The sequence below is a fragment of the Gymnoscopelus microlampas genome (assembly GCF_963454915.1).
Source record: "Gymnoscopelus microlampas genome assembly, chromosome: 13".
Lineage (NCBI taxonomy): Eukaryota > Metazoa > Chordata > Actinopteri > Myctophiformes > Myctophidae > Gymnoscopelus > Gymnoscopelus microlampas.
In genome coordinates this window covers 15,787,296-15,812,013 of record NC_139950.1, presented here as the reverse complement: position 1 = coordinate 15,812,013, position 24,718 = coordinate 15,787,296, and the positions used below count along the sequence as shown (strand labels likewise).

The 24,718-nt window shown below is 41.3% G+C and overlaps 1 protein-coding gene across 1 annotated transcript in view; it reads right to left on the bottom strand.

Moving 5' to 3' along the window:
- Positions 1 to 24,718, bottom strand: part of LOC311059381 (protocadherin-15-like) — a gene marked incomplete at its 3' end in the record, with an annotated part of 341,810 nt that overhangs the window by 194,065 nt on the left and 123,027 nt on the right. Inside the window, exons 5-9 of the mRNA XM_084077261.1 lie at positions 22,260 to 22,420; positions 17,414 to 17,569; positions 12,945 to 13,064; positions 12,284 to 12,394; positions 112 to 282 (exon numbers count right to left, since the gene is read on the bottom strand). Of these exons, the coding sequence (XP_083933387.1) occupies positions 112 to 282; positions 12,284 to 12,394; positions 12,945 to 13,064; positions 17,414 to 17,569; positions 22,260 to 22,420 (719 nt within the window). The remainder of the gene's footprint in view (positions 1 to 111; positions 283 to 12,283; positions 12,395 to 12,944; positions 13,065 to 17,413; positions 17,570 to 22,259; positions 22,421 to 24,718) is intronic.

Below are 24,718 nucleotides of genomic sequence, written 5' to 3'. Positions count from 1 at the left end.
AGGCATGGGTGTTGTCGTGCACAGACTGCAGACACAAGTTAAACCAACAGATCTATACACAAATCAATCAGGAAGACCTTGTTGTTTCGGTCCAATTTGTGCGTGTCTTACCGGGTCTGTGAATTCGGGGATGGCGACGCGGAAGGTAATTGGGTTGCAGTCTCGGGTGTTGTTGACCAGGATGCAGGGCAGGAACATGGGGCCCAGGTCATCTCCGTCCAGGACGTCTACGGTCAGCGTGGTCGTGGCCGTCCGCCTGTTGGCAGTATAGGGAGCACGGTCCTGATGGGAGAGGGCACAACACACACACCTTTTGCTGTCACACATGCTGGTTCTCACACTTTCACATTTCAAGGTCTCCCCTTAACTCTGACAGAATCGGGTCCATTTGGCTCCATTTGTATACTGTCAGAGTTACAGACTTGTGAGACCCCCCTGAGGGAACCCAGAGAGTCCTTGAAATCCACTTTGAGGACCACTGGCTTACATAACCGTAGATAACAGGGCACTGGTGGACAAAGTACTCCACTCCGCTACTTTAATCAGATACTCCTGGGAAAATATGACTCAACTATGTGAAAGTTGCTCTGTCAAATTTGTACTTGAGTTTAAAGTACTGGTTGCTTTTAAAAATACTACTTAAAGTATTCAAAAGTAAATGGTTTAAAAAAAATACTTATTCAGAAGTCCAAATTAAAAGGTACATTTTATTTGTAATATTGTAATATTAATGCTGTATGCATTCCTGTATTTTTATTTCGGGGGTCCCCCCAGTGATTAGCTTAATGTGCAACATTGTTTTCTTACTTACTTTTAAGACCTTTTTTAATATCAAATTGGCCAAATTGTTAAATATTACGTCACAAAGAAAGAGGCAAACATAATACAAAAAATAGTCGATCTACTGTACAAGCTACGCCTCGCTTGTAGTTCGGCTATTCTCACAATATTTATCTGTGGAACAAACTAAATGTAATGCTACAATTCAAAGTGCTTGTCAGGGTGAGGGGTCCCCAGTTCAAATATGGTTATTTTGGGGGGGTCATGGCCTGAAAAGTTTGGCAACCCTTGGCTTACACTACTCACCGTGGCTTTCATCCGTTTCTTATCAAAAAGCCAGACTCTTTTCAAATGATAACAAAGACCTCCACAGCAGTTCTAGAGCTCCTGTTACCGTGGTAACCGCTGTACAGTAGACTCCTCGAGCTGTGAATTTATTTATTATTTTAAACATTGGCTAGTATTTTGACAGCCCCCTGTGAATGTTCCCAACACAGAAATGGATAACGATAGGAGAAACCGCTACATGCTACAAAGGTGTGTACAATGGTTTGCAAACCATTGTACACACCTTGTATTGTCTCAAATGATAATGTATAATTACATTATTAATCTAACGTTGTCATTTGTTATGGTATTTCTCTAATTACATTCCTGAGCCAGACATCATGTAATTTAGTTCTTCTTAATTTAGTTCTGCTTTGCACTTTGTCCTGTGTATAATTAAAATGTGAAATTACACCTTGAACCTTGAAGTAAGTAAGTAATAAAGTTGACTTTCGTAAGCCTACATTTAAAAATAGAGATAAAGGTAGTGTAGTGGTGGGAATTTGTCAATTGTTAATTGTTACATTGTTAATGTAAGTTTTGTTTTGTTTCAAGGCAGAGCGTACGGTAATACAGGCATTGCAAGTGTTTCAGGAGCACACCTAATGTCTATTCGCAACTGGTTCCACAATCGTGGAGCAACTGCAAAGGCTCCGTCATCTTGTAGCTGTAGTGACTGTGGGACAAACTGGATAGATTTGTTGTCAGATCTAAGAGACTATACGGTAGGAGCTGAGTGCCAATGAATAACCTCTGAGATATAAGATGGGCCCTGACCACAGAGAGCCTTCAAAGCAATCGTCAAGATCTTCAATTGAATTCTAAAACAGACAAGTAGAGCCCATGAATGATAGGCTAGGACTGGGGGTGATGTGCTCGCATGTTTTTAGTACCAGTCAAATCATCGCGGACCATCGGCAGTCAAGATAAATCCTGATTTATACTTCGCTGTACGACGGTATTTTATTTGACTCCTGCCAAAGGTTTATGCACACCCATGCAGTAGCGCATATGAAATACAAGCACATCTAGTCAACCGATCAAACCTATTGCCATGTCATAACATTATGATAGCAAGGCCTTGTGGGGGGGCCACAGCTTAATGTGTACAGACGCCGTCTGAGAAACAGAGAGTCCCAGGTTCGATTCCCGACCCCGGCAATGTTTCGAGGTGTCCCTTAGCCAAACACTTAACTTCTAACTGCTTACCGCCGCGCTCAAGTCTGACCAATTGGGGAGACTGATCACGTGGTCTCACTCACAAGTTCCTCTGGAGGAACGTGTGAGTGATCCCAAGTGATCAGTGTGGCACTATATTTAGTTAGTTAGTTAATTAGTTAGAGCTGGACTCCTTTTACTGAAGAAACATTCTATATCAATGAGTACTATCAGAATACGGAGCTATTTATCTTAACCAAAAAATATCACTTACCCTATACCTTTAACTTAACTTGTTTCTACTGTATCTCTTTCCCTTTGCTCTCACTCTACCTCTGTTCTCTCTTCTCACAGAATACTACAAAACGATGGAGCGCGCACAAAAACAAATAACTCCACCCACTTCTTTACAACCGTAGACCTGTGATGTGACAACAAAAAGAGTGGAGATCCCACCACCTGGTCCTCCTTGGTCTGCCCCGTCGTGGCCTCTCCCCAGCTGGCCGTGCTTATCAACCCCCCTTGAAACTGGGACATTCTGCATAATGAGTACTTTCACTTTTGGTACTTTAAGTCCATTTTTATGCCAATACTTTTGTACTTTTACTCACATCAATTTTAAATTCCGGACTTTTACTTGTAATGGAGTATTTCTACATTGCAGTATTGATACTTTTCCTTAAGTAAAAAAAAAAATAGTACTTTTCCCCCCACTGGCGACCAGGGTGCCATCCTTACTAGATGGAACCACCTCAACTGGCTCCCATCTCCACAAAGGAGCAGTGGCTCTACTCTAAGAGTCCCTCGTAGATGACTGAGCTCCTCACTTTAGTCCATGAGGGAGCCAGCCTGCTGAGTAAAACCCATCAGCGGGCCGCTTGTATCCGCGGTCTTGTTCTTTTGGTCATGAAACCACCTTTCATGATCATAGGTGAGGGTAGGAAGGAACAAAAGATTGAGCGGTAGACTGAGAGCTTTTTGCCTTCTGGCTAAGCTCTCTTCCCTGTGGGGTGCAGCGCTCCCTCTGCTCCCATTCTCTGGCTGATCTCACCATCCATCCTCCCCTCCATCCAGAACAAGACCCTGAGATTCTTTGAACTGCTTCACTTAATGGGTAAGGACTCATTCCAACCAGCTGTTTCCCGCTGAGAACCATGGCCTCAGTTACTGTAAGATACTCAGTTACAAGTGAAAGGCCTGTATTCAAAATCGTACTTAAAGTAGTGGCATCAAAATATGTTTACAGTACAAAAGTAGCTACTCATATTTTTCAAAAAAATCACAACAGGTTGCATTGTGATCGACTCAAAGCTGTGGCGTGCACTTATGCACTCTGTAGAGGCAATTAAACTCTGCATAATATAAGACCTATATCAATACAGGGCTGGGCGATACGACTTCAAATCAATATCAGGATTATTTCAAACTTTTGGCTCGAGTACCATGAAAAGAAAATGAAATGAAAATAGCAGATGCAAGATCACACACACTGCACAGCTATTAATGCACAGCATTGTACAACGAAGAATAATACAAGCCTTTAAGTGGCCTTTAATAAGACTAATAGATTTTGCTAATACAATATCTATTAGAACTTTTTTGTAATATGTAATATCAAAACAAACAAAAAACACCCTTGCGTGTTTGAGTTCTAAATGTCGGTTTCGATGTACTGTATCTATTTTCAGAAGGCCGAAATATACGGCTGAAGTGCTTAGTATGTTTTGTAATAATAATCAAAATCTACAAAGTAAATAGTAAATAAAGTTTTCATTTAATTGTAGTGGAATAAAAGTACAATATTTCCTCTGAAATGTAGTGGGGTAAAAGTATAGAAAATTGTCAACACTGAAGTACAGTTAAGAACAGTTCTTGAGTAAATGTACTTAGTTACTACCCACCACTTACAGAATCTTCACTCCCCTGAGTGCTCCAAAAGCCTTTACTAAAAAATCTCATTAAAACACGTTCTATCTGTGTGTATTCCAAAAATAAATATTCAGTAAACTGTTCCCGTAGCTGATGGGGTGCTCATGACATTAAACTACAATTTGATAAGGTCCCCAAAACTGTGAGTCGCTAGTTTAAAGTGTCCAACTCGCTAATAACACTCTCAGTATCAAATGTCACAGCTGTGCAAATTTTATCCAGGCACGGCTTATTTATGACCCCAGTGTTTTCATTTAAATGTTCCAGGCCTCTGAAAAGCAGTGATATCGTTTTAAGTATAAGTGCTTTTCCACTGCCATTCATATCATGAAAAAGTATTTAACCCATTAAGACCGGGAACGCATCTGTGTCATTTTAAGATTTTGTTGGCTATTCGAAATTAGCTTGTTTATCTGCTATTTTTGAAAAATCTTTGAATATATATATATTTTTTTAAAACCGAACATTTGTAACTCAAATCTTTGCTTCTGGGGGTCTCTGGAACAACATATTTTGAGATGGGGATCCGCGGCCAAATACATATCATTTTGGGGGTCCTTGACATGGAAAAGTTTGAGAACCACTGAAGTAGCAACATAGTTTTTTTTTTTTAAACTGTTAGGATTTATAAGACATTTTGTAGAATCGGCCTCAGGTCTTAATGGGTTAATATCCATGACAACAGACCCAAACCAATCCTCTAGGTTGAGGATCATTCCTGAAACGGCTCTCTTGTAAACCGCCCATTCCTAACTTGTGGGTGGGGGCCCCTGAATAGCGCACCGCAGTCTGACATCAATGCTGGGGTGCAATCCCCCGGGGTCACGGGGTAATAATCCCATAGGGGAATCTTGGATCGTGTCATATAAGAACTGTGTTCCAAAAATAAACAATCCACCCTGGCGATTTTACTCATATGGATATGAAGCATCGACTGACGGTGAAAAAGTACTAATTTATCCAATCTATCCAAAGATAAATCCACGCCAGAACACAATCGATGGATGGATTGATCATTAAGGATGAAAACATGCTCTGAAAAGTGGTCAGATGGGTGGGCCACGGACACTTTTCAAGATTTTCAAGTGGGGCCTGATCCAGAAAAGGTTGAGAACCACTGCTGTAAACTAACTAATGACACAAATGGACATTTTAAAGTTACAGCTACAGTAAAGAAATGATCAAATAAAGCGTATTGTTTAGTCTTACAGCATAGAAAAAATACAGGGCCATGATCAATCTTATACTATTGAGAGCAAGTACGTAGTCCTGAATTATGATACTGTTCCAAGCCTTTTCTGTCTCTTTCTATTTACACACACACACACACACACACACACACACACACACACACACACACACACACACACACACACACACACACACACACACACACACACACACACACACACACACACTTTATGTATGTCCACACACACAGAAGTACAAGAATGCCTTGTACAAAGAACATAAACACTGCCAGTGCAGTCAGACAATAGGAAAACAGACAGTTACATAGTGCCTAGACGGCAGAACATTGTTACATACAATACAGTACATACTGTACTTGTCAGACACAGCAGACATCAATCATGGATAAAGGAAACAACACCTCCTCAAAATTGAGTGGCTTCCTATAATAGCTGATACTGAGCAGTACCTTGCTAACTGTTTGGGCCTCCTTTTGGGGAGGCCGGCCATTTGAAGAACCCTCACAACCAACTTGTGCACGTGCCCTAGGCCAAAGGTTCCCAAACTTTTCTGACTGCGACCTCCGAAAATAATCATAATTTGAACGGGGGACCCAAAAGGCATTACATGTATTTTGACTCGATTCCACAGATAAATTGTGAAATAAGTCGAACTACAAGCTCACACCGCCCATCCAGCTATTTTCATTTTCAAAACGTCTTAGAAATTCATTAAATTGTAACTTTAGAAATGTGCAGATACCCTGTATACACTTATACTGTATGTTTGTTTGTTTACTGTTGAGTGAGAAAACAATGTTGCACATTGAGCTAATCATCTGGGGACCCCCCAGGGGGGTCCAACCCCCAGTCTGGGAACAACTGCCCTAGGCTACCAAAGATAAAAACTAAAAGTTTATCTGTAGCCTATAGCTGTGAGATGGTCTGCTCTAGCGCACACACACCATGTTCAAACGGAAACAAAAAATCGGTGGCAAAAAAAGTTATGTCTTGAGTTGTACAGTATGATATGAACAAAATCCCCTCTCGAGATATTTGCTGCGACAGTACAGTACAGTACTGTACCTGTAGCAGCAGAACAGTGCGAAGTGAGCAACACGGTGCTTCACTATACCTCACATTGTCACAGTGTGTTTCTGAACTCTGACAAGGGAGTTCCAGTAGTAAATACTGTGTCTCTCTTTTTTTCCTCCGTCTCGGTCCACCCTCGGGCAGAGAGAGAAAATGAAAGCTCCCTGGAGGACCTTTCACTTTCCTTTGAAACACTGGGATGTGTACTCACTGGCTCATTTTCCAGGGGAGTTGAAAGAGAAACGGAGGCGGTGCATCCGCTAAACGAAATAAAGCTAGCCAGCTGCACCGTGCCTTATCTAGTTATCCGAGCGTAAGCTTTTTGCCTTCCCTGCATGTTTGGAGGCGAAATTATTTCCAGGTTGTTATTGTATAATAAGAATGTGTTATATATATATTGGATGTTTTTCCTTCTAAATATCCGTTGAGCCTCCCTGGTCTGATGCAAAAATCTTCTCCTAAAAACCCATAGGAATGTTTCTAAGCTGCACGGAACAACTTCAGACTGTACACTCTTGGCAAGCAAACTTTTGCTGCCTAATGGCCATGCATATTAAGTAAGTTCTTCTAAAATGCATCCATGATGCTCTTCAACTAGCTTCATTAGCATGACTTGATTTGCAATATCTTTTTCTAATAATCCCACCCACTAAATAAATTATGATGTGCAGTGCTGTTAGCCTATGAACGGTAATTAGAGAGACTTATTACTATAAAAGTATGTTATGCAAATGTGTAGATAATCATTTGAGAATTCCACTTTCTAACTGGACCCTAGCATAATTAGGTAGTGTAATATTTTATAAAGTATTAGGTAGTGTAATATTTTATAAAATGTTTCCCCCACCTACGATATGAATGCAACGCAGCTATCCTTTAAATAATAGTTAAACTGCCTTTTAAAAATCACCAACCGGTCATTAGAAAATGACTCAGCCCCCCCTAGATTAACTAAGCCTGTTACATCTCATTTTGGATGCCTGGATATGCATCATTTCTCCTTTATGCATATATGCATTTAAGGGAGGATCCCACAAATAACGAGAGCAGGTGACAAATGTGGCTGATTAAGCATTCCGCGGGTTCAAGCAAATTGCGAAGGTTGAGGTTAGCATGGAAAATGATCTGCCTTCAAAAAAATCGAGTGCAAATCAACCACATGAACCCTCCTAGCATCTCTATTCATGGGCATGTCATGATATCAGAATATGAATCATCTTTATTGTCACGTCACAGGTTTACAGGTGTAAAGATTAAAGAAGTAGGTGAGAAAAAAAAAATCGATGATATGCAGACCATTCAGACGACCGCCCTCGTGTAGCGGTTAGAGCATATAGGCCTTTCATTGCGGAAGGTCGTGGGTCGTGGGTCGACGTCAGAAAGGGCATGCGGGTTTGTTACAACCAAATCAAAAGGGTTCGGATCTGAGCCAAGTCCCCTGCAGGAGATGCGTCTGAAGCCTGTCCTGGATGAGTCTCCAGACGTTAAAAAAACAGAGATGCAGACCATTCAGCAACAATAGGTGAACATTTGGTGAAAATAGCCGATCTACAAGCTCACAACACATCGCGTTGTGAGCTTGTAGATCAGCTATTTTCGACCAAGAGATTCGGTATAAAGGGGGGTAGAAAAGGAGGGGACCAACTATAGACCCATAGAAAGTTTAGAAACCTTTTTTGTATTCATCTTTTTTTATGTGCTTGCCATCTATTTCATTTCATCACAGGAGTTCCCCTTTGGTGACTCCTAGCACATTTAATGGAAGAGCAATAGTTGGCCAGATTATGTTCTCTCTGCTGGAGTTGCATTATGTCCGTCTGAAATGTTTCAGAGTTCTGTTATGTTGCGTTATGTCATTATTATATCTTTATTTTCAGCATTACGCTTTTCAAATGAAGCTTTTATTTTGGTTCCTGAGATGGTTGGGGGCTCTATGTTGTACATATTTTGTTGTTTTGTATCATTCAAACACATGAACCCATCTTATAATAGCCGGAAATATGATGGAAATGAACAATGTATCGTGCTGCAATGTGTTGTGAGCTTTTAGTTGAGCTATTTTCGGCATAGTGATTTGGTGTAAAGGGGGGGGGGGGGGGGGGGGGGGTCAAGTACAGACTCCTGGATTACTACACATCATATTGGTTAATTCTGCTTCACAGCTCTTCTAGATTGCAAGGAGCAGCACAATATTGAAAGATGCAGCAAATGTTGCTGCGTCTTTCTTTCTACCTAAATACAGATTAGAGGCAGTACATTATAAGGTATAGGAGACAAAGCGCTCCATCTGTTTAGAATGGGAACTTTTTAGATGCAACAGATGACTGCGAGGCGTTGTAGATCTGCTATTGTTGGCTAAATGTCTCCCCAGAATAGGGATGTTATAGGGTTCAAGTATAAAACAATTATCCTATCACACAAAGATTCGGCGGCCCCCCTGTAGTAACTCTGAGGACCCCTAGGGGTCCCGGACCCCCTGTTGAAGACCCCTGCACTAGAGGAAAGGCCGTGGGGTCACAACATCAGTAGCGCTCATCCGCTAGGGAGCATGGAGGTGCACAGCAAATTCCATGATAAATCCAACCAGTAGTTGTTGACAGTGATGGAAGAAGTACTCACATGTTTTACTTAGATAAAGGTATCAATATGCAATGTAGAAATACTCTGTTACAAGTAAAATCCCAGTATACAGAAGCATCAAAATACAGCCTACTTAAAGTACCAAAAGTAAATGTACTCATTGTGCAGAATGTCCCATTTCAAAGTTCAAAATGTATGCGACACATTGTGAGCTTGTAGATTGACTATTTTCAAATGGCCAAAGTATATATAGGGTTGAAAACTAAAGTTTTCAAATAATTAAGTAAAAAAAAAAGTACGATATTTGTCTCGGAGATGTAGTAGAGTAGAAGTAAAAGAATTGAAAATTGGTAATACTCCAGTAAAGTAAAATACCTCAAAATTGTACACCACTGTTTTTTTTAGATATCTTGTTTGGGACAGACGGATGGATGGATGTACCGACACTGCCAACTTTAGAATACGGCAAGAACACAACAGGCCAAAGAGCACATATTTCCCTCAAACAAAAATAATGAACCATTCTGCATGCAGCGCACATGCACCCAGTGAAGCAGCAAACTATTGATTCGAGTTGGAATTATTTTCCACTTACAGTAAACCGAAGATTATTTAGGAAGTTGGAAAAAACATATTCATTCTCAAAGTCTGGCTTTGGGTGTTCCAATTCCATGCTACTAATGAAAAACTGGAAGTTGAGTTCCTGCCATAGAATACTAACAAGACTTGCTCACATCATTTCTCTGTGCTGTAGCTCAACGCAAACACTAAGATAAACAAACAAAGTGGCACATGAAAGGGTCCATTAGAGCTGTGATGGTATGGTTTAGGGATGTCCGATATTATCGGCCTCCCGATATTATCGGCCGATATTAGCATGAAAATTTATATCGGGAAAATATCGGTATCGGTTTTTGAAAAAAAAAACGATACCGATTTTTTTTTTGCTTTATAAATAAGTTACAGGAGTTCTTACTGTATATGGTGTGTGTGATATGAAATTTGAGCTTACCCTAATCACAATAATCCCCGCATATATCGGTATCGGTTGATATCGGAATCGGTAATTAAGAGTTGGACAATATCGGTATATCGGTTATCGGTAAAAAAGCCAATATCGGACAACCCTAGTATGGTTATATTACTGCAGAAAACATGCAACCTAGGGGCGCTTGGGTGGAGCAGTGGTAAAGTACCTGCCCACCACCGCACCGAGTCTAGGGGTTCAAATCCACCGCAGTTCATCCGGCTTTGTCGAGTGTCTGTCTATACAAAAACAATTGGCCCGTGTTCGGAGGAGGAAAGCCGGGGCGGGGAGGGTGATATTGGTCACTGCACGCATTCGCATGGGCTGGGGCAGCCGCTGTCAGCAGCGTGTGTTGGGCGGGAGGAGTAGGACGAAGGCTCTACGACGTCTACGTCCTCCCGGTGGGGGCTCCTCACTAGCAGGTGAGCCCAAAAAAAAAAAAAAAACATGACGAGATTCTCGTCATGTGGTGTTTTCAGTGGTTTACGATCTTCCGCAGACTGTGAGGGATTATGATGATGATGATGAAGAGTACACCCAGAAACCACGTGATCACAACAAAATGAAGCTGGTTCTGTTTAGTATTATAGGATTTATAAAAATCTATTATCTCTGCTTTCTGTTGCTTTTTGGTGAAAACAAGCCACATTCAACTGCCCACAACTATGGAACGGATTAACCCGACGGCACACTTTTCCCCCCCAATTCCCCGAGACCCCCCTACGTCTTTTGAGGCGATCGCTGGCAAGGGCAGCTTTAACTCTGGCAGGTAAAGAGTTAATGAGTACATTGGGGAGACAAAAGGAGTACAAATACTTGGCTACTTAAAAATGTTGTGAAAAAGAAAAAGATACAGCAAACTATCCCGGTGGTTCAGCGGGTATCGGACTTTTTCTTCCATTTCTTCCAGCACAATCAGGGGTTGTCCCTCTTTTACAGAGCGGCACTATAGATGGATAAGTGTTATTATACACCACTCAAGTGGAATAATGATAATATCATCACTGCGTTTCAATTCAAAGTCTCGCTAACCCCTTGTAACCACGCTGTTCACCTGCCACGCTGTTGCCATCTCCACCTTTAGCAGCCGTGAACTGGTTCAAAAGTGTAGTTATTTCTCAGAGGGGCGCTTGTAAGCGTAACATTTTTAAATGTTATCTTAGATTAGATTTGCTCACGCGGTGGACATGCCCAAATGCAGCATATCGTCTCTGTTGGGTGGAAACCTCATATGTCCAAAACTGTTACTTTTAGGGATTCAAATTCAAAAACAGCAAAAGCAGCATATCGACAAGCTCAAAACTCTCTCAAGCTTGTAGATCGTCTACTTTTGATGCTTTTGTGTGACGCTGTAGTATGATCAAGTAGGGTGTTACTTTACGTAGAAAAAAAACAGGTTTAAGGGGTTTCTGCCTGACAGCAACGATATTACAGCTAGTTTGCTTCATCCAAATTCACTGGCTGCCCCCACAAGGCCTTGGCTCAAAGCCAAAATGTGCCCGAATAGGCGATGTGACATTTGGCTAAGAAAACGGGTCGACTGGGTGCATGGACGGTATGGACATTAACACATAGATACTATAAGTAAAGTAGCACTTCAATCTAACCCTGTCTTTTATGTGTGTCCCCTGAAGAGACGTTGCATTCCTCTATAGAAGCCCTTGAGAACATACTGTGGGATGGAAGCCAGGCAATCATGTTGACCACTTAAACCCTCTATTCTTAGTCAAACAGACCTGAGTTGCAACTGTACTTGCAACTGTACAGTTGCTGGGCTATTTTCGGCTAAAGCTTCCCCCAGAATGTGGATGCTGGGGTTCAAGTGGTTAAATAAACAATGATTGAACTTACTATACACTTCATATTCACAACCAGAAAACAACTGAAAACACTTTGCATGTTAATGGCAAATCTCCACCCCCACAAGACACAGAAAAACACATAGCCATGTTTGCATTACAATTTCAACGATTTAATGACTCTAAAACGGCTATCGGTTGGAATGCAAAGCTTACTCACATGCACGCACGCACGCACACACAAAGAGAGGGTATTTTTCTCATTTGTGCCTTTTCATGACCGGCGAATTGCGGACCTTTGTCGCCAGGCCCAGGACACACATGCACGCCTGTCTCTTTCAACAGCCAATAAATAAACATAACAAAACAAACAGACATTATGGACATATTTGTTGACTTACATTGGCTTGGACTATGACCAGGTAACGTGTTCTCTCCTCGTAGTTGAGCCTCTCTGTCAGAACAATCGAACCCGAGAGAGTGTTTCCAACTCCCACTGTTCCGTTAGATACCTGAAAGACACCAAGAGAGTTACAAGTTAGGCATTTAGCAAGGTAATCACATACAGTAGAACGCAGAGAGACTTGCCTCAGACTAAACAATAGTACTATCAAAAATATTAATCTGTACATTGAAACACAGGATACCAGGTAAACAATGAACCTAACATGCATTTAAATATCAGGCTAATCTAAATTACATTCTTAACATTGTGGTCAACAAAAAAACATGAGAATAAATCATCAAGATGTGTCTGCATGGTAGCCATATCTGGGCCAGTCGCTATAGCATCGATCAAGGCAGAGAGGCAAAACAGGTACACAGAGAGACAGTCAGGTAGACAGAGACATAGAGAGAGAGACAGAGAAAGAGATAGCGAGAGAGAGAGAGAGAGAGAGAGAGAGAGCGAGAGAGAGAGAGAGAGAGAGAGAGAGAGAGAGATGGAACGGGGGTTAGGGAGCGAAAGCTGAGGGAAATAGACTAATCATTGCAGAAAATATTTTGCAGGCTTAAATCTTTTTCTTTTTTTTTACAGGCTTATTTCATACTATTGGATAATACCGGGTCATTGGGGTTGTACTGGATGCCATATTCTATCTGTCCGTTGGGGCCGTCATCAATGTCCGTGGCGCCGTTATTTCCAGCGAAGCCCATGAATATGGTGGTCCCAATGGGTGTGAGCTGCACCGAGGAAAACAAGAGAGTGGGAGAGAAATGTCAAAAGCTCAGACACCGTATACGGACATGAACGCCCACTCACAGCAATGCTGGGTCCAAGCATGTCCGCCCTTTTTATGTCACCATAATCTGTATACTGATTGTCGATATTTTCGTTGCACTGCTGTCTTGTTTATCAGTTGTCTGAGTTGTTGAATGTGTAATGGACCAACTATTGAAACAATCCTCTGGCTTTTTGTGTCATCCATTTGTTTTTAACTCATTGTACTGCCTGTACAGTACGTAAAAAAACAATAAAGTATTCAATCAATGAATCAATCAATGTAGTTATTTTTGCCGTCAGCAACAGTCCAACAGACCATATTTTAATTGCCCCCCCCACCCCGACCCACTCACAAGCACTTCTTGGAATTGTTGGAGTTGAGGCATTACATTTAGTTTGACTTGGTTCCACAGTGAAAATAGCAGATCTAGAAGCGATCTGCTATTTTCAAAATGTTTGCCTCTTTCTTATATTATTTGACAATTTAGCCAATGTTTGAGCAGTTGATATAGTATAGTCTGTCTATTACTTGCAATAAGGCTCTTTTTACATTTCTTTTTTTTTTTGTTTTAAGTCCTTAAATTGTCACTTCACTGTCATCTGGGGACCCCACCCCTCAAAAACAGATTACGACCCACAGGTTGAAAACGACTGCCATAGAGAAAGGATCAGGCGAGAGAATATAGTTTCAGTGGAGTTTCAAGTTGACGGCAGTGAAAGAGAAATGACTCACTCTTAATTTATACTTTGCTGCACGCCGCTGTCGCGCGCCAAAAATAGCCGATCTACACAGATCGCCTATTTTGGGGCGCGTGACAGAGTTGGCCGCAACTATGTATAAACCAGGCTGCACTGTACTGGGGAGAGCTGTATATACCGCTGTGGAAAACACACCGTGACAGGTAGAAGAGAACAGTCAGGGATGGTGGTCTAGCTGGGTCCTATTTCTATGGGTTCAGATCGGAAAACACCTGGGATTTGAACCTGCGTCTCCTGCGTGGGAATCTACCTACCGCTCATCTAAAAGGGGAATACCCCCTTTTCCACAGGGCAAACAAATATTGGACTCATGAGATTCTAGCATGGGGGGATACTTTGTTACACACCGTTGCTGTCGGGCAAAAACCTTGTATTTCCATATTTCAACTTTTTGAAATGTTTTTTTCATAATTGAATGCCCGACTTCATCATGCTACAGTGTCACACAAAATAAGCAAAAACAGCCGATCTACAAGCTCACAACGCGACACGTTGTGAGCTTGCAGATCGGCTATTTTTGCTATTATTGAACACTGTTTAAAAAGTGGTTAAGTGTATCTGTGGGTTTTTATAAATGTTGAACCAATGAAAAGTATTATTTTTTTATGTCACCGTTGGTTTTGGACATACAAGGTTTCCACCCAATGTAATTATGACAATACAGCAATAAGATGAATACTCTCTTATCATACCTCTATCTCTTAATGTACCTTATTAAATATACTAGTATCCCTATTTCTGTCTGGATATGCTTTTACACAATGTAATTGTAAAATAAATGCATGAATGCGTGTTGGCCGTTAAAGATTCTTTGGAAGAATTCTTAATGGAGTAGTTCACCCCCCAAAAAATTACTTATTTTCTATCAATTACACACCCCATTTTTTTGTTTTTGTTGCATTCCTAAGCCAATAATTTGATGATCGGCAGAGTCTCTGAGCAACCACCAAACCAACCAAACCACTAAACCATCGAATTATTGGCTTAGGAATGCGAGAAAAATAAAAGAAGAAAAAAATCCATGAATTCAAGGCTTCAGTGTGTAATTGATAGAAATTAGAAATTAATACATTTTTGGGGTGAACTACTCCTTTAAGAATGTCATTTCATTTACAATGCATGATGTAGTCTATAATGTACAGTATGTTTTATATTGTAGGCGCCTGGCAGACACAATGCATGATGCATGTTTTATAGGCACCAGACACAAGGACACATTTATAATTCATGCACACTAATAAATACAACAATAACATGTATTCTATTATTGCATTGCATTGTATTTCTATATAGTGGAGTATGTGTGCGTTGGAGGGTTTACGCAGCTATCTTTAATAGATTAACAGTCGTCGTCCCCTCACACACACACACAGAAGTGTACGCAAATAGACAACTTCTCACCCCTATCACACTCATACACACACTACACAAAATGTGTGTCCTCTAGGCAGATTTTGCAAGTCAAAGTCATCGTCTGCAATGTGTTGGTGGCTCACAGTGTGTTGGGGGGGGTGGGGGGGCAGGTGGGGTGACATCTGTGTCACACTCGCGTGCCTAGATACACGTATCAGAGCAATTTCATGCACTGGAGGAAGAGCAAGTATTGTGACTACGGAATAAAACGCTGTCTATCTTGGTGTGTGTGTGTGTTGGGGGGCGGGGGGGTTTGGTTGGTTGTTTGCTTATGATGCATGGATCAAACTGTTATGTTCTGCTCCGCCTTTGTGTGTCATTGCCAGAAAATTCACAGACACAAACCACATAGTCAAATAGTGCATTTACTGGCTTTTTCCAAAGCGCTTAACAATGTGCCACACACACACACACACACACACACACACACACACACACACACACACACACACACACACACACACACACACACACACACACACACACACACACACACACACACACACACACACACACACACACACACACACACACAGTGTAGGAGAAATATTCAAGGCACCAACAACCCACTCGTCGGGGGCAGTTAGGGGTTCACCAGTGTCTTGCTCAAGGACACTTCAAACACCCACACAGGTGCAGCAGGGATCGACCCCGTTTCATGCCTGCTTTCTAAATTACCTGTATTGTTTTGACACATTAGCGTTGGCAATGTAAACATATGTTTTCTCATGCCAATAAAGCTCCTTTTAATTGCATTGAAGCGACAAAAGCTGATTCTGATAATAATTCTGAACCGGGAAGAACTCTCTGATTCCCAAGTGACTGCTCTAGAGCAGGGGTCTTCAACAGAGGGTCCCGGACCCCTAGGGGGTCCTCAGAGTAACTACAGGTGGGGGCAACCAAATATTTGTGTGATAGGGACTTTTTTTTTTACATTAACCACTTGAACTCCAGCATCCCTATTCTGATGGGAACATTAGCCGAAAATAGCAAAGAGGTTTGGTGTAGAGGGAAAAAAGAGCAGACCAGGTACAGAGCTAAAGGTCAAGTTTACAAAGTATTGAAGGTTTAACCCATTGAGACCTGTTGCTACCTATACGTTGTTATACCTTTCAATCCGGATGCCACCTCTGTGTCTCATTAGATTTTGCTATAATATAGTAATATCATTTTTTATTTTTTATTTTTAGTAAGAATTTGAACGTTTTCAGAAAACTATGGTTAGGTTTTAGAAGGCGTTTTTAGAATCGGCCTCAGGTCTAAATGGGTTAAGTGGTTAAATGTCTGAAAACGCACATTTAACATGAATACAATATGTAGTGGGGGGTCCCTGCTTCATCTCCCTCTCAGCTAGGGGGTCCTTGGGCTGAAAAAAAAACGTTGAAGACCCCTTCTCTCGAGTGTTAACTCCTGAGCCTCTGCTGCCCCTGGGCAACACACTAGAACCACCGTTTAGAATATACTAGAACTAAAGTTTCAAAATGACAAGAGCCGTCATAAGACAAACGCTGCAGGCATTCTGAACTTCTGAGTGTCAGTGACTGTGCTTTTAGTGACTTGACTTTACACCGGGTCACACTGGCTGTCACGTCTCATCATCGGGAACTACCGGCTCCAGCTCCAACCTCCATGGAACCAGTGAGGTCAGAGGTAAAGTTGGCAATTTCAGTTTGGTTTTGATTTGTTTTTGTGTGGGTTTGCTAGTTTAGTTCATAAAAAAAAAAAGTTTTAGTTACATTTGTATTCGTTTTAGTGTTTTATTGTAATACAGGGTATTTGTCAGGGGTGAGATTCAACCATTTATGAAAAATAGAGAAAATAGGCAATCTACAAGCTCACAACGGGTCGCGTTGCAGCCCGTTGGGAGTGTGTAGATATTTAAATATTAGGCATATGGAAATATTAGGCTTATGGATGAAATATTGACAAAGACTAAAAAGCTAAGACATTTCTCTATGAGTTCAGTCTGTTCTGTAAACACAAAATGCTGTCTCAATTACATTTTTTTTTTAATATATTGTTTTAGTTCCCAGTAACTAAAATGTTTCATTTATTTATTTATTTATTTTTATTCTAGTTTTAATGATGTGGTCACTTCTAAGTTAACTATCATAACACCAACCCTGTTGTTCCTTACCTCGTTGACCGCTACATAGTAGCGTGGCTGCTGGAAGCGCGGTGTGTTGTCGTTCTTGTCCCGCACCACGATCCGCACCTCGTGCAGGATGACCGTGCCGATCAGCTCGTTGGTGCACTGCACCTGCACCACGATGGTCGTGATGTACTTGGGAGGCTGAGGCGAGGATGAGACAAGACAAAGTCAAATACTTAACCCATTAAGACCTGGAACCACTTTAACCATTATTTTTTATACTTTGGCTATTAAAAAATAGCAGATATACAAGAGGGGTCCTTGACATGAAAACGTTTTGTTCCAGGGACCCCCAGAAGCAAAGATTTGAGTTAAAAATGTCAAATATTTGTATTCAGATTTGTGTTCAAGATAAAAACAAAAACTGCAGATTTCTGCTAGTATGTTTTAATAGCCAAAGTATAAAATAATGGTTATAGGCTATAGCTTAAAATCTAAAATAATACAGATGCGTTCCCGGATTGAATGGGTTAATTAGAAATGCAGTCCCCAAGACACGCACATCCAAAGATTTGACAGGTGCTGGACAAAAATATGTATGTGAAAAAGAAGAAAGCTCTGCACACAGTATAATAGCCTTTCAACATATTTACGGTATATATAACTCAACATAAACTCTTACTGCCTTTGGTGATTCGGTGAGTAGCGAAAATCGTTTTCTTTATTTGTACTACAGTTGGAGACGTTGCGCGGTAGTGGAAGTTTCTGTCTATGAGAATAGCACCGCGCCTGGCAGAGCATTAGAGAGAACTCGCTAACGCTCTGGACCAGAGCTAGGGCGTGGGGGGACATTAGTTCAAACATTGCAAAACTTCAAGCTTGTACATTGGCCATTGTCGGGGAAGGGATTTGGTGAAGATGTAAAAAAGAAAAAAAAGAAAAAGAAAAGCAGTTCAAGTATAGCAACCCGATCGCCAGAGGAAACGTTCTCATTGAACGTTTTTCAGCGTTTCTCAAAATCCGTGCATAGACTACTGGAAAACCACAAATTCCGTGCATAGCCGCCTCGCATCTCCCCCATTGTGACTAAACCATTTCGGAGCCGCGCAGTCTCAAGGGAATTGTCGCTTTGTGAAGGACCACCGAGCGCGCTAAAGCGCGCGAGTTGCCGTCCTGAACATAGCGACATTCCCTTGAGCCTACTCAGCGGCGTTTGAGTTACGTACCGATAGGCACAGAATCGTAAATTTTGTTGTGGGGACTGCTCTACTTCCTGGTTTTTCCGGGTTGCGACTGGTTACGCCCACCGTGGGACTCCCCGTACATATGCACGGAATTTGGGGGTTTCTAGGCGACTATGCACGGAATGACGTGCACAAATCCGTGCAATGTATACTATTTCTCTGGTGATCAGGCTGAGTATAGAGTCAACTCAGTTGACCAAGTCTGGAGGGTTCAAGTGGTTAGGCCCAAATAGAGAAAGTATCAGATCTACAAGCTCACAATGTGTCACATTGTGACGTGTTGTGAGCTTGCATATCGGCTATGTTTGACTATTTCTGGAAATGTTAGAAAATGTTTGGAAATGTTAAAAAATAGTGGAAATCTGTTTTGTACCACTGAAGTTACATATTGTACCATATTGAAAAACAAATAAACATTTGAATTACAAAAAAATAGTGGAAATAATGGTAATAGCAGATCTACAAGCTTACACTGTGTCACACTTTTAGGGACAACGGAAAGTGGTTCATGAAATAAATATATATATATATATATATATATATATATATACATATATACATACACACACACACACACACACACACACACACACACACACACACACACACACACACACACACACACACACACACACACACACACACACACACACACACACACACACACACACACACACACACACACACACACAGTATATATATATATATACAATATATATGTTTTTGGTCAATTACTCCTATACTCCCTCCTCCCCAATCTCATACACTGACTTGGTGTTGTGTTCCAACTTACTGGGCAAAACACAGACTAATCCATGCCACTTCCTCTCCTCACAACAATATTTGTTCACACGCACGCACGCACGCACGCACGCACGCACACACACACACAAAAAACACAAAACCAGAGTGAGCGATAGACAATTCAAATGTTGCTGTTCAAATTGTGAAAATGGGAGGATAAGGCCTTCGCCAACAACGGCGCTTCATTTGGACATCTGTAAAACAACGCTGATGAAATTCTTGGCACGTCTTGACAGAACCAGTTTGTTCCAATGCCCTCAAGCCACTGGGACTCGTCAAAGGCTTGACGCCTTCTTAGATTTGTTCTGATGCTAAGTGTTAAGACTTGCCAAAAAGGTTGCCGTTGCAGAACACCACTAACAGCTCTGGTGTTCCGGAGGTACAGTAATGGTCGCTTCCCTAAGAACAAACATCATCATCGTTTTCCTTGGACTTGTGGTTGTTTAGAGCCACCCAAGAAAGAAAACTGTGGAGTGACAATTATGATTGGGCTAAAAACGATGTCATCCGTTATCGCCCATTGAACTACATCTAAAAACTGTTAATTATCCAAACAAACCAGCACGATACAGGCTAAACCAATGGTCCTCAAAGTGTACCCCCCCAGGGGTCCTTGGGGGGGTACGAGGGGGTCGCAATCATTTTAACGACGTTATCCATTTATAATTGGCTGTTTAAAAATAGCAGATCTGCAAGCTCACAGCGAGTCACTTCGTTACTTGTACATCTGCTATTTTGTAATAATTCTGAAAAATATCGAAAATGTTGAACAATTTTGATACATTTTTTGACACAAATTTTCTCTTCTGGGGGTCCCTGGCACAGACTATTTTCAGATGGGGGGGGGGTCCGCGGCCAAATACAAATCAATTTGGGGGTCCTTGGCACGAAAAGGTTTGAGAACTACTGGGCTAAACAGTGATCATCCACAATGAATGTTGTGTCTGTGGCTGGAGAATGAGAAACAGTTTTGACAATTCAGGACCTACAGTATAACACAATCAACTTTACCAGAAAATAATAATGTAAAAAAAATGTATCCCTGCATGCATGCCCTTTTCTAAGGTCGCTATAGCGGCAAACTTCTGCACCTTGTACTGCAAATAACATAATTAACGTGTGCTAATTATGTCTAATCTATAAGATGGTGTTAATGTGTGATGTCATGTTCAATGCACACAGGCATTTCAACTGCGTAGGTTGTACGTGACCTGTTGAGCGGGGATCTTAATCAAGTGGCGTAAGTTTAGCAAAATATGCTCATTACAAGTGCCAACGATTTCTATCATGGAGTTAAATGGACCTTCTTTTGTCAGTCTTTCACTTGTAAAGTTTGAGAAAACACAGACAACTCCACTTCTATGGCCTTAAGGCCAAGCAGCCCACGTTATCAATGATTAAGACTTGAACCTTGACTTGAGACTGTGCCAAAATAGATAGATAATGTTCCATGCCTGAGAAAACATGTACAGTACATTTGTTTTGTTGTCTGAAAGTAGACAAAGATTTCCAACAGCTGTGATGTCACATAAATTAAAAACTTCTGAGAACAAAATGAGATTCCTTGATCATCAAGCAAGTCAGCGTTTTACACGCCGAATGTAAAGTGTTCGGTAGAAGGAGAAAAATACAACAGATTTGCACTAAATTAAGGGCAAATCACAGCCATGAGGTTATTCCTCATAAGTTTGCGGTCGGGTAGAAACCGTTTATGTCCAAAACCGTTACAGGAAAGGAAATTAAAACTTTCGGAAATAGTGCGCACATCGTGTCGCATTGTGTCGCATGCACTTGTAGGTTGGCTATTTCCGCTACTTTTGCTTGACACTGGCATGACAAAGTGGGGCATTAAGTGCCGAAAAATGATGAAATATGGAGATACAAGGTTTCTGCCCGACAGCAACGATAAGTCTGTTTAGTGCAAAAAATCATGTGCCCATTAAGATTAATGACAAAAAACAAAAAACAACCAACAACTTTAACACCCCATATAATTATCTTTCTTTTCCACTGGACGGAACCACTTCGCCATTTTTTTCAATCTAACTTCACATAATAATTGGTCCTCACTAAGGCTCTTTATAATATGCCACAATTTTATGTCTATTTAGTCGATGTCTCAGACGACATTTCAGAAACCTGCCTAGTTACACCATTAGTAGGCAAGTTTGGTCGTTTCAAACAAGATTAAAAACTTCCCAGGCAGAGAAAGGCTGTAGTTTCTATTAGCTTGGAATCCTCATTGATGATCGCATTGGTATAGGCACGTTTCTGAACTGTCCATATTCCACCAATGAGACACACAGTGAGTAAACAGAAATCATGCCATCTTATAATGCCCATTAGTGAGGACCAATGGCTCTATGCACAGCAGCCATATTGGAAAGAAATTGGGACTCTTCCTTACTTCCTTTACAGGCGTCACCAATGATTCTAATGAAGGCTCTGTTCCATATAGTGTAGCACAGTGGTTCTCAAACCTTTTAATGTCAAGGACCCCCATAACTCAGAGAGTGCACAAATGGAACCAAATGGACCCTTAAGGGTCCATTTGGTTCCATCTGCACACTCCTGTACTCACCCGTAAGGGACCATTTGGAATCCCTGGACCACACTTTGAGAACCACTGGTGTAGCGTAGTGTCTCCAGTGAGCCAATATGCACAATATCAGCACCCTGACTTTGTTTGACCAAAATGGAACAGAGCCTTCATTAGTATCATTGGTAACACATGTGAAGGAAGTAAGAATAGGCCCAATTTCTTTCCAATAGAGCCTATTCTATGAAGATATAAGGTTGAAAATGGCTTAAGTGCTCCTTTTAACTAGTGTGTCTGTACTCACATCTCGGTCCAGAACCCTTCCGGTGCTGTTAAGGAAGAGCCTCTGGAGCGATGCGTCCATGATGACCCAGTAGTCGTAGTTGTCCAGCAACGTCAGAGAGATGGTTCTCCCCGGGTCAAAGGCTCGGCCGTTGATCTGCATGTTCTCCACCAGAACCGTACCTGTAAAGAAGGCAGAACACATAGTATGATTCAAAAGGAACTGTTATGCACATCCATGCATGTCGCTGGTGCATGACAAAAAGTAAACATAAGAATAAAAGAAGTCTGAATAATCTTAAATGTGCAAACGAATACAACGTTTCGACCAGCGAATGGTCTTCCTCAGACAACTACACCAGATAACACAGCCGAACTCTTCACACTTCCATGATCTTTCCCTGAAAGGTCCCAGTTTTCCCCTTTATTTGCACCTGGTTAGCCTTTGTTTCAAATTTGTGGCAAATTTCACACTTTTTCCATTACAAGGTTTGGCTTTCCCACTGATTTGCCAATGGCAGGCACTTTGAAATCCTTAAATGTCTCATGACCCTTGAGTAGGTCCCCGGTGTCATGTGAACACTGTGCACTGCTATACAATTATCACTGTTGTTGGGTGATCAACCCAACAATGCATTCCAGATATTAAAATAAAACCCCACTCTTATAAGATCAATTACACAATATAAAAAGTATGTGGTTACATACATGTAAATTACAAGTTATATACATGAAAATGAAGGCTCACTACAAAAGTTGTAATGAGGCTCACAATCATAGATACAAATGACCGCAATAATATGACCTGGGATCAGGCAATTAGGTTAACGAACATACAATATGACAGTATACAGTGTGTACAGTGTTATAAAGGGCATACTTTCTTTCACTTGGGACGTGCGTGACCCAAGGCAGAAGAACTTCAGTCAAACAAAGTTTGCAGAATACCATCATCAGTAACCTTTTCCATTGCGATATGCAATGAGGTTGATGTAACCTCTTTTTCATGTTTTAAGACCACTTTATCTCCCGCAAAGCCTCGAGAATTACTTTTTTTTATGAAAGTGTCAGAATAAGAAGCAAGGTACCCTAATTTCCTAGAATTTATTCCTAAAACGGGCAGTTTAACAACAGCAATAATCCTTATAAGGCCTCATGAATACGGTCTGGGATGCCAGTCGATCTTCAGACATTGATTTGCCTTATGTAAGCTAACCTTCTAGCATTAATAATCATCTTCCCTCGGGGCATCGCTATCTGCCGGTTTAAATCCCAGAGCTTTGCGTCAGAGGCAGATTAAACTTAATTACACACCCCCTCCAGGGATCACTATTCAATCCTGCCAAGGGTTGCCGTCTGAGACTCGGAGCAGCCAATTTAGGAGTGAATTTTCTAAAAAATAATGGGCATCCACAGATGCAAGAAAATTACATTTGCTCCAGAAATTATGAATTATGAATAAAATCCTTGAGCGGTGGATGAACCCTGTTTTAATTAAGATAAAAAAAAGTAATCTTACAGGTATTTCGCTGCCTAATGCCAAAGTTATAATCTGTGCAAAGTGTGGATGCACAACAACCAACAACCCGAAAGGCTCTTTTAGGTTAAGTTATTACTGTATTTAGCATTGGCTAAACTGACACTGACATGAACAGGTGCCTCGCGTTTAGGTTCACTACCATCGCTTGTAAGGATTCTGTTACTAAAAAGCGTAAATCCTTACGTGTAACAGGAGATTCCTAAGGCATCGTTGCTACATTTTCACTTTGGTAAGAGAGCTCAGGTTGGAGGTAGAGCCCGACCCATATATTTAAGTCTGGCCGAAATATCAGTCATTATCTGACTTTATCAACGGTATCGGCAGTCATGCAGCCAATGTGTCAATTTTAAAAACATTTCCACTTTCAACATTTCTTTCTCTATATTTTGTGAATGTCAGTCTTGGTGAAAATGTAGCCTGGCATGGCCAGACTAATATCACTGTGTAGATATAATTAGTCTGGAATCGCTGTTTATGTGTGGAACCTGCAATTTCCGAGGGGCAAATTAAAAAAATGGCTCTGGTGATAAACCTGCCCCATATTTGCATACTGGGCCCTGATTGGTCCCTCACAACTTTGGAGGGAGAGAAATCCAATCTCTATTGATAGGGGCCAGACCTAATCTGCCATGGGCAATCTTTTTTTGCAATGGCATATTTGTCTGGAACCGCTAGTGAAAATGGTCAAAGCAAGCTCACGCGATATGAGCTTGTACTGTAGATCGGCTATTTTAGAAAATTGTTTTAAGAGAAGTAAAAAAATCTAGTTCCATCTAAGTTTTTCAAATTGATTAGACAAAATATTGGTCAAAAATATCGGTAAACGGGCGCCCACTGGCCTAGCGGTCCAGGCGCATACCACATACGCTCGGAATCCAGCTTGACAGCGTGTCCCGGGTTCGACTCCCGATCCCGACGACCTTTGCTGTGTCACCCCCCCC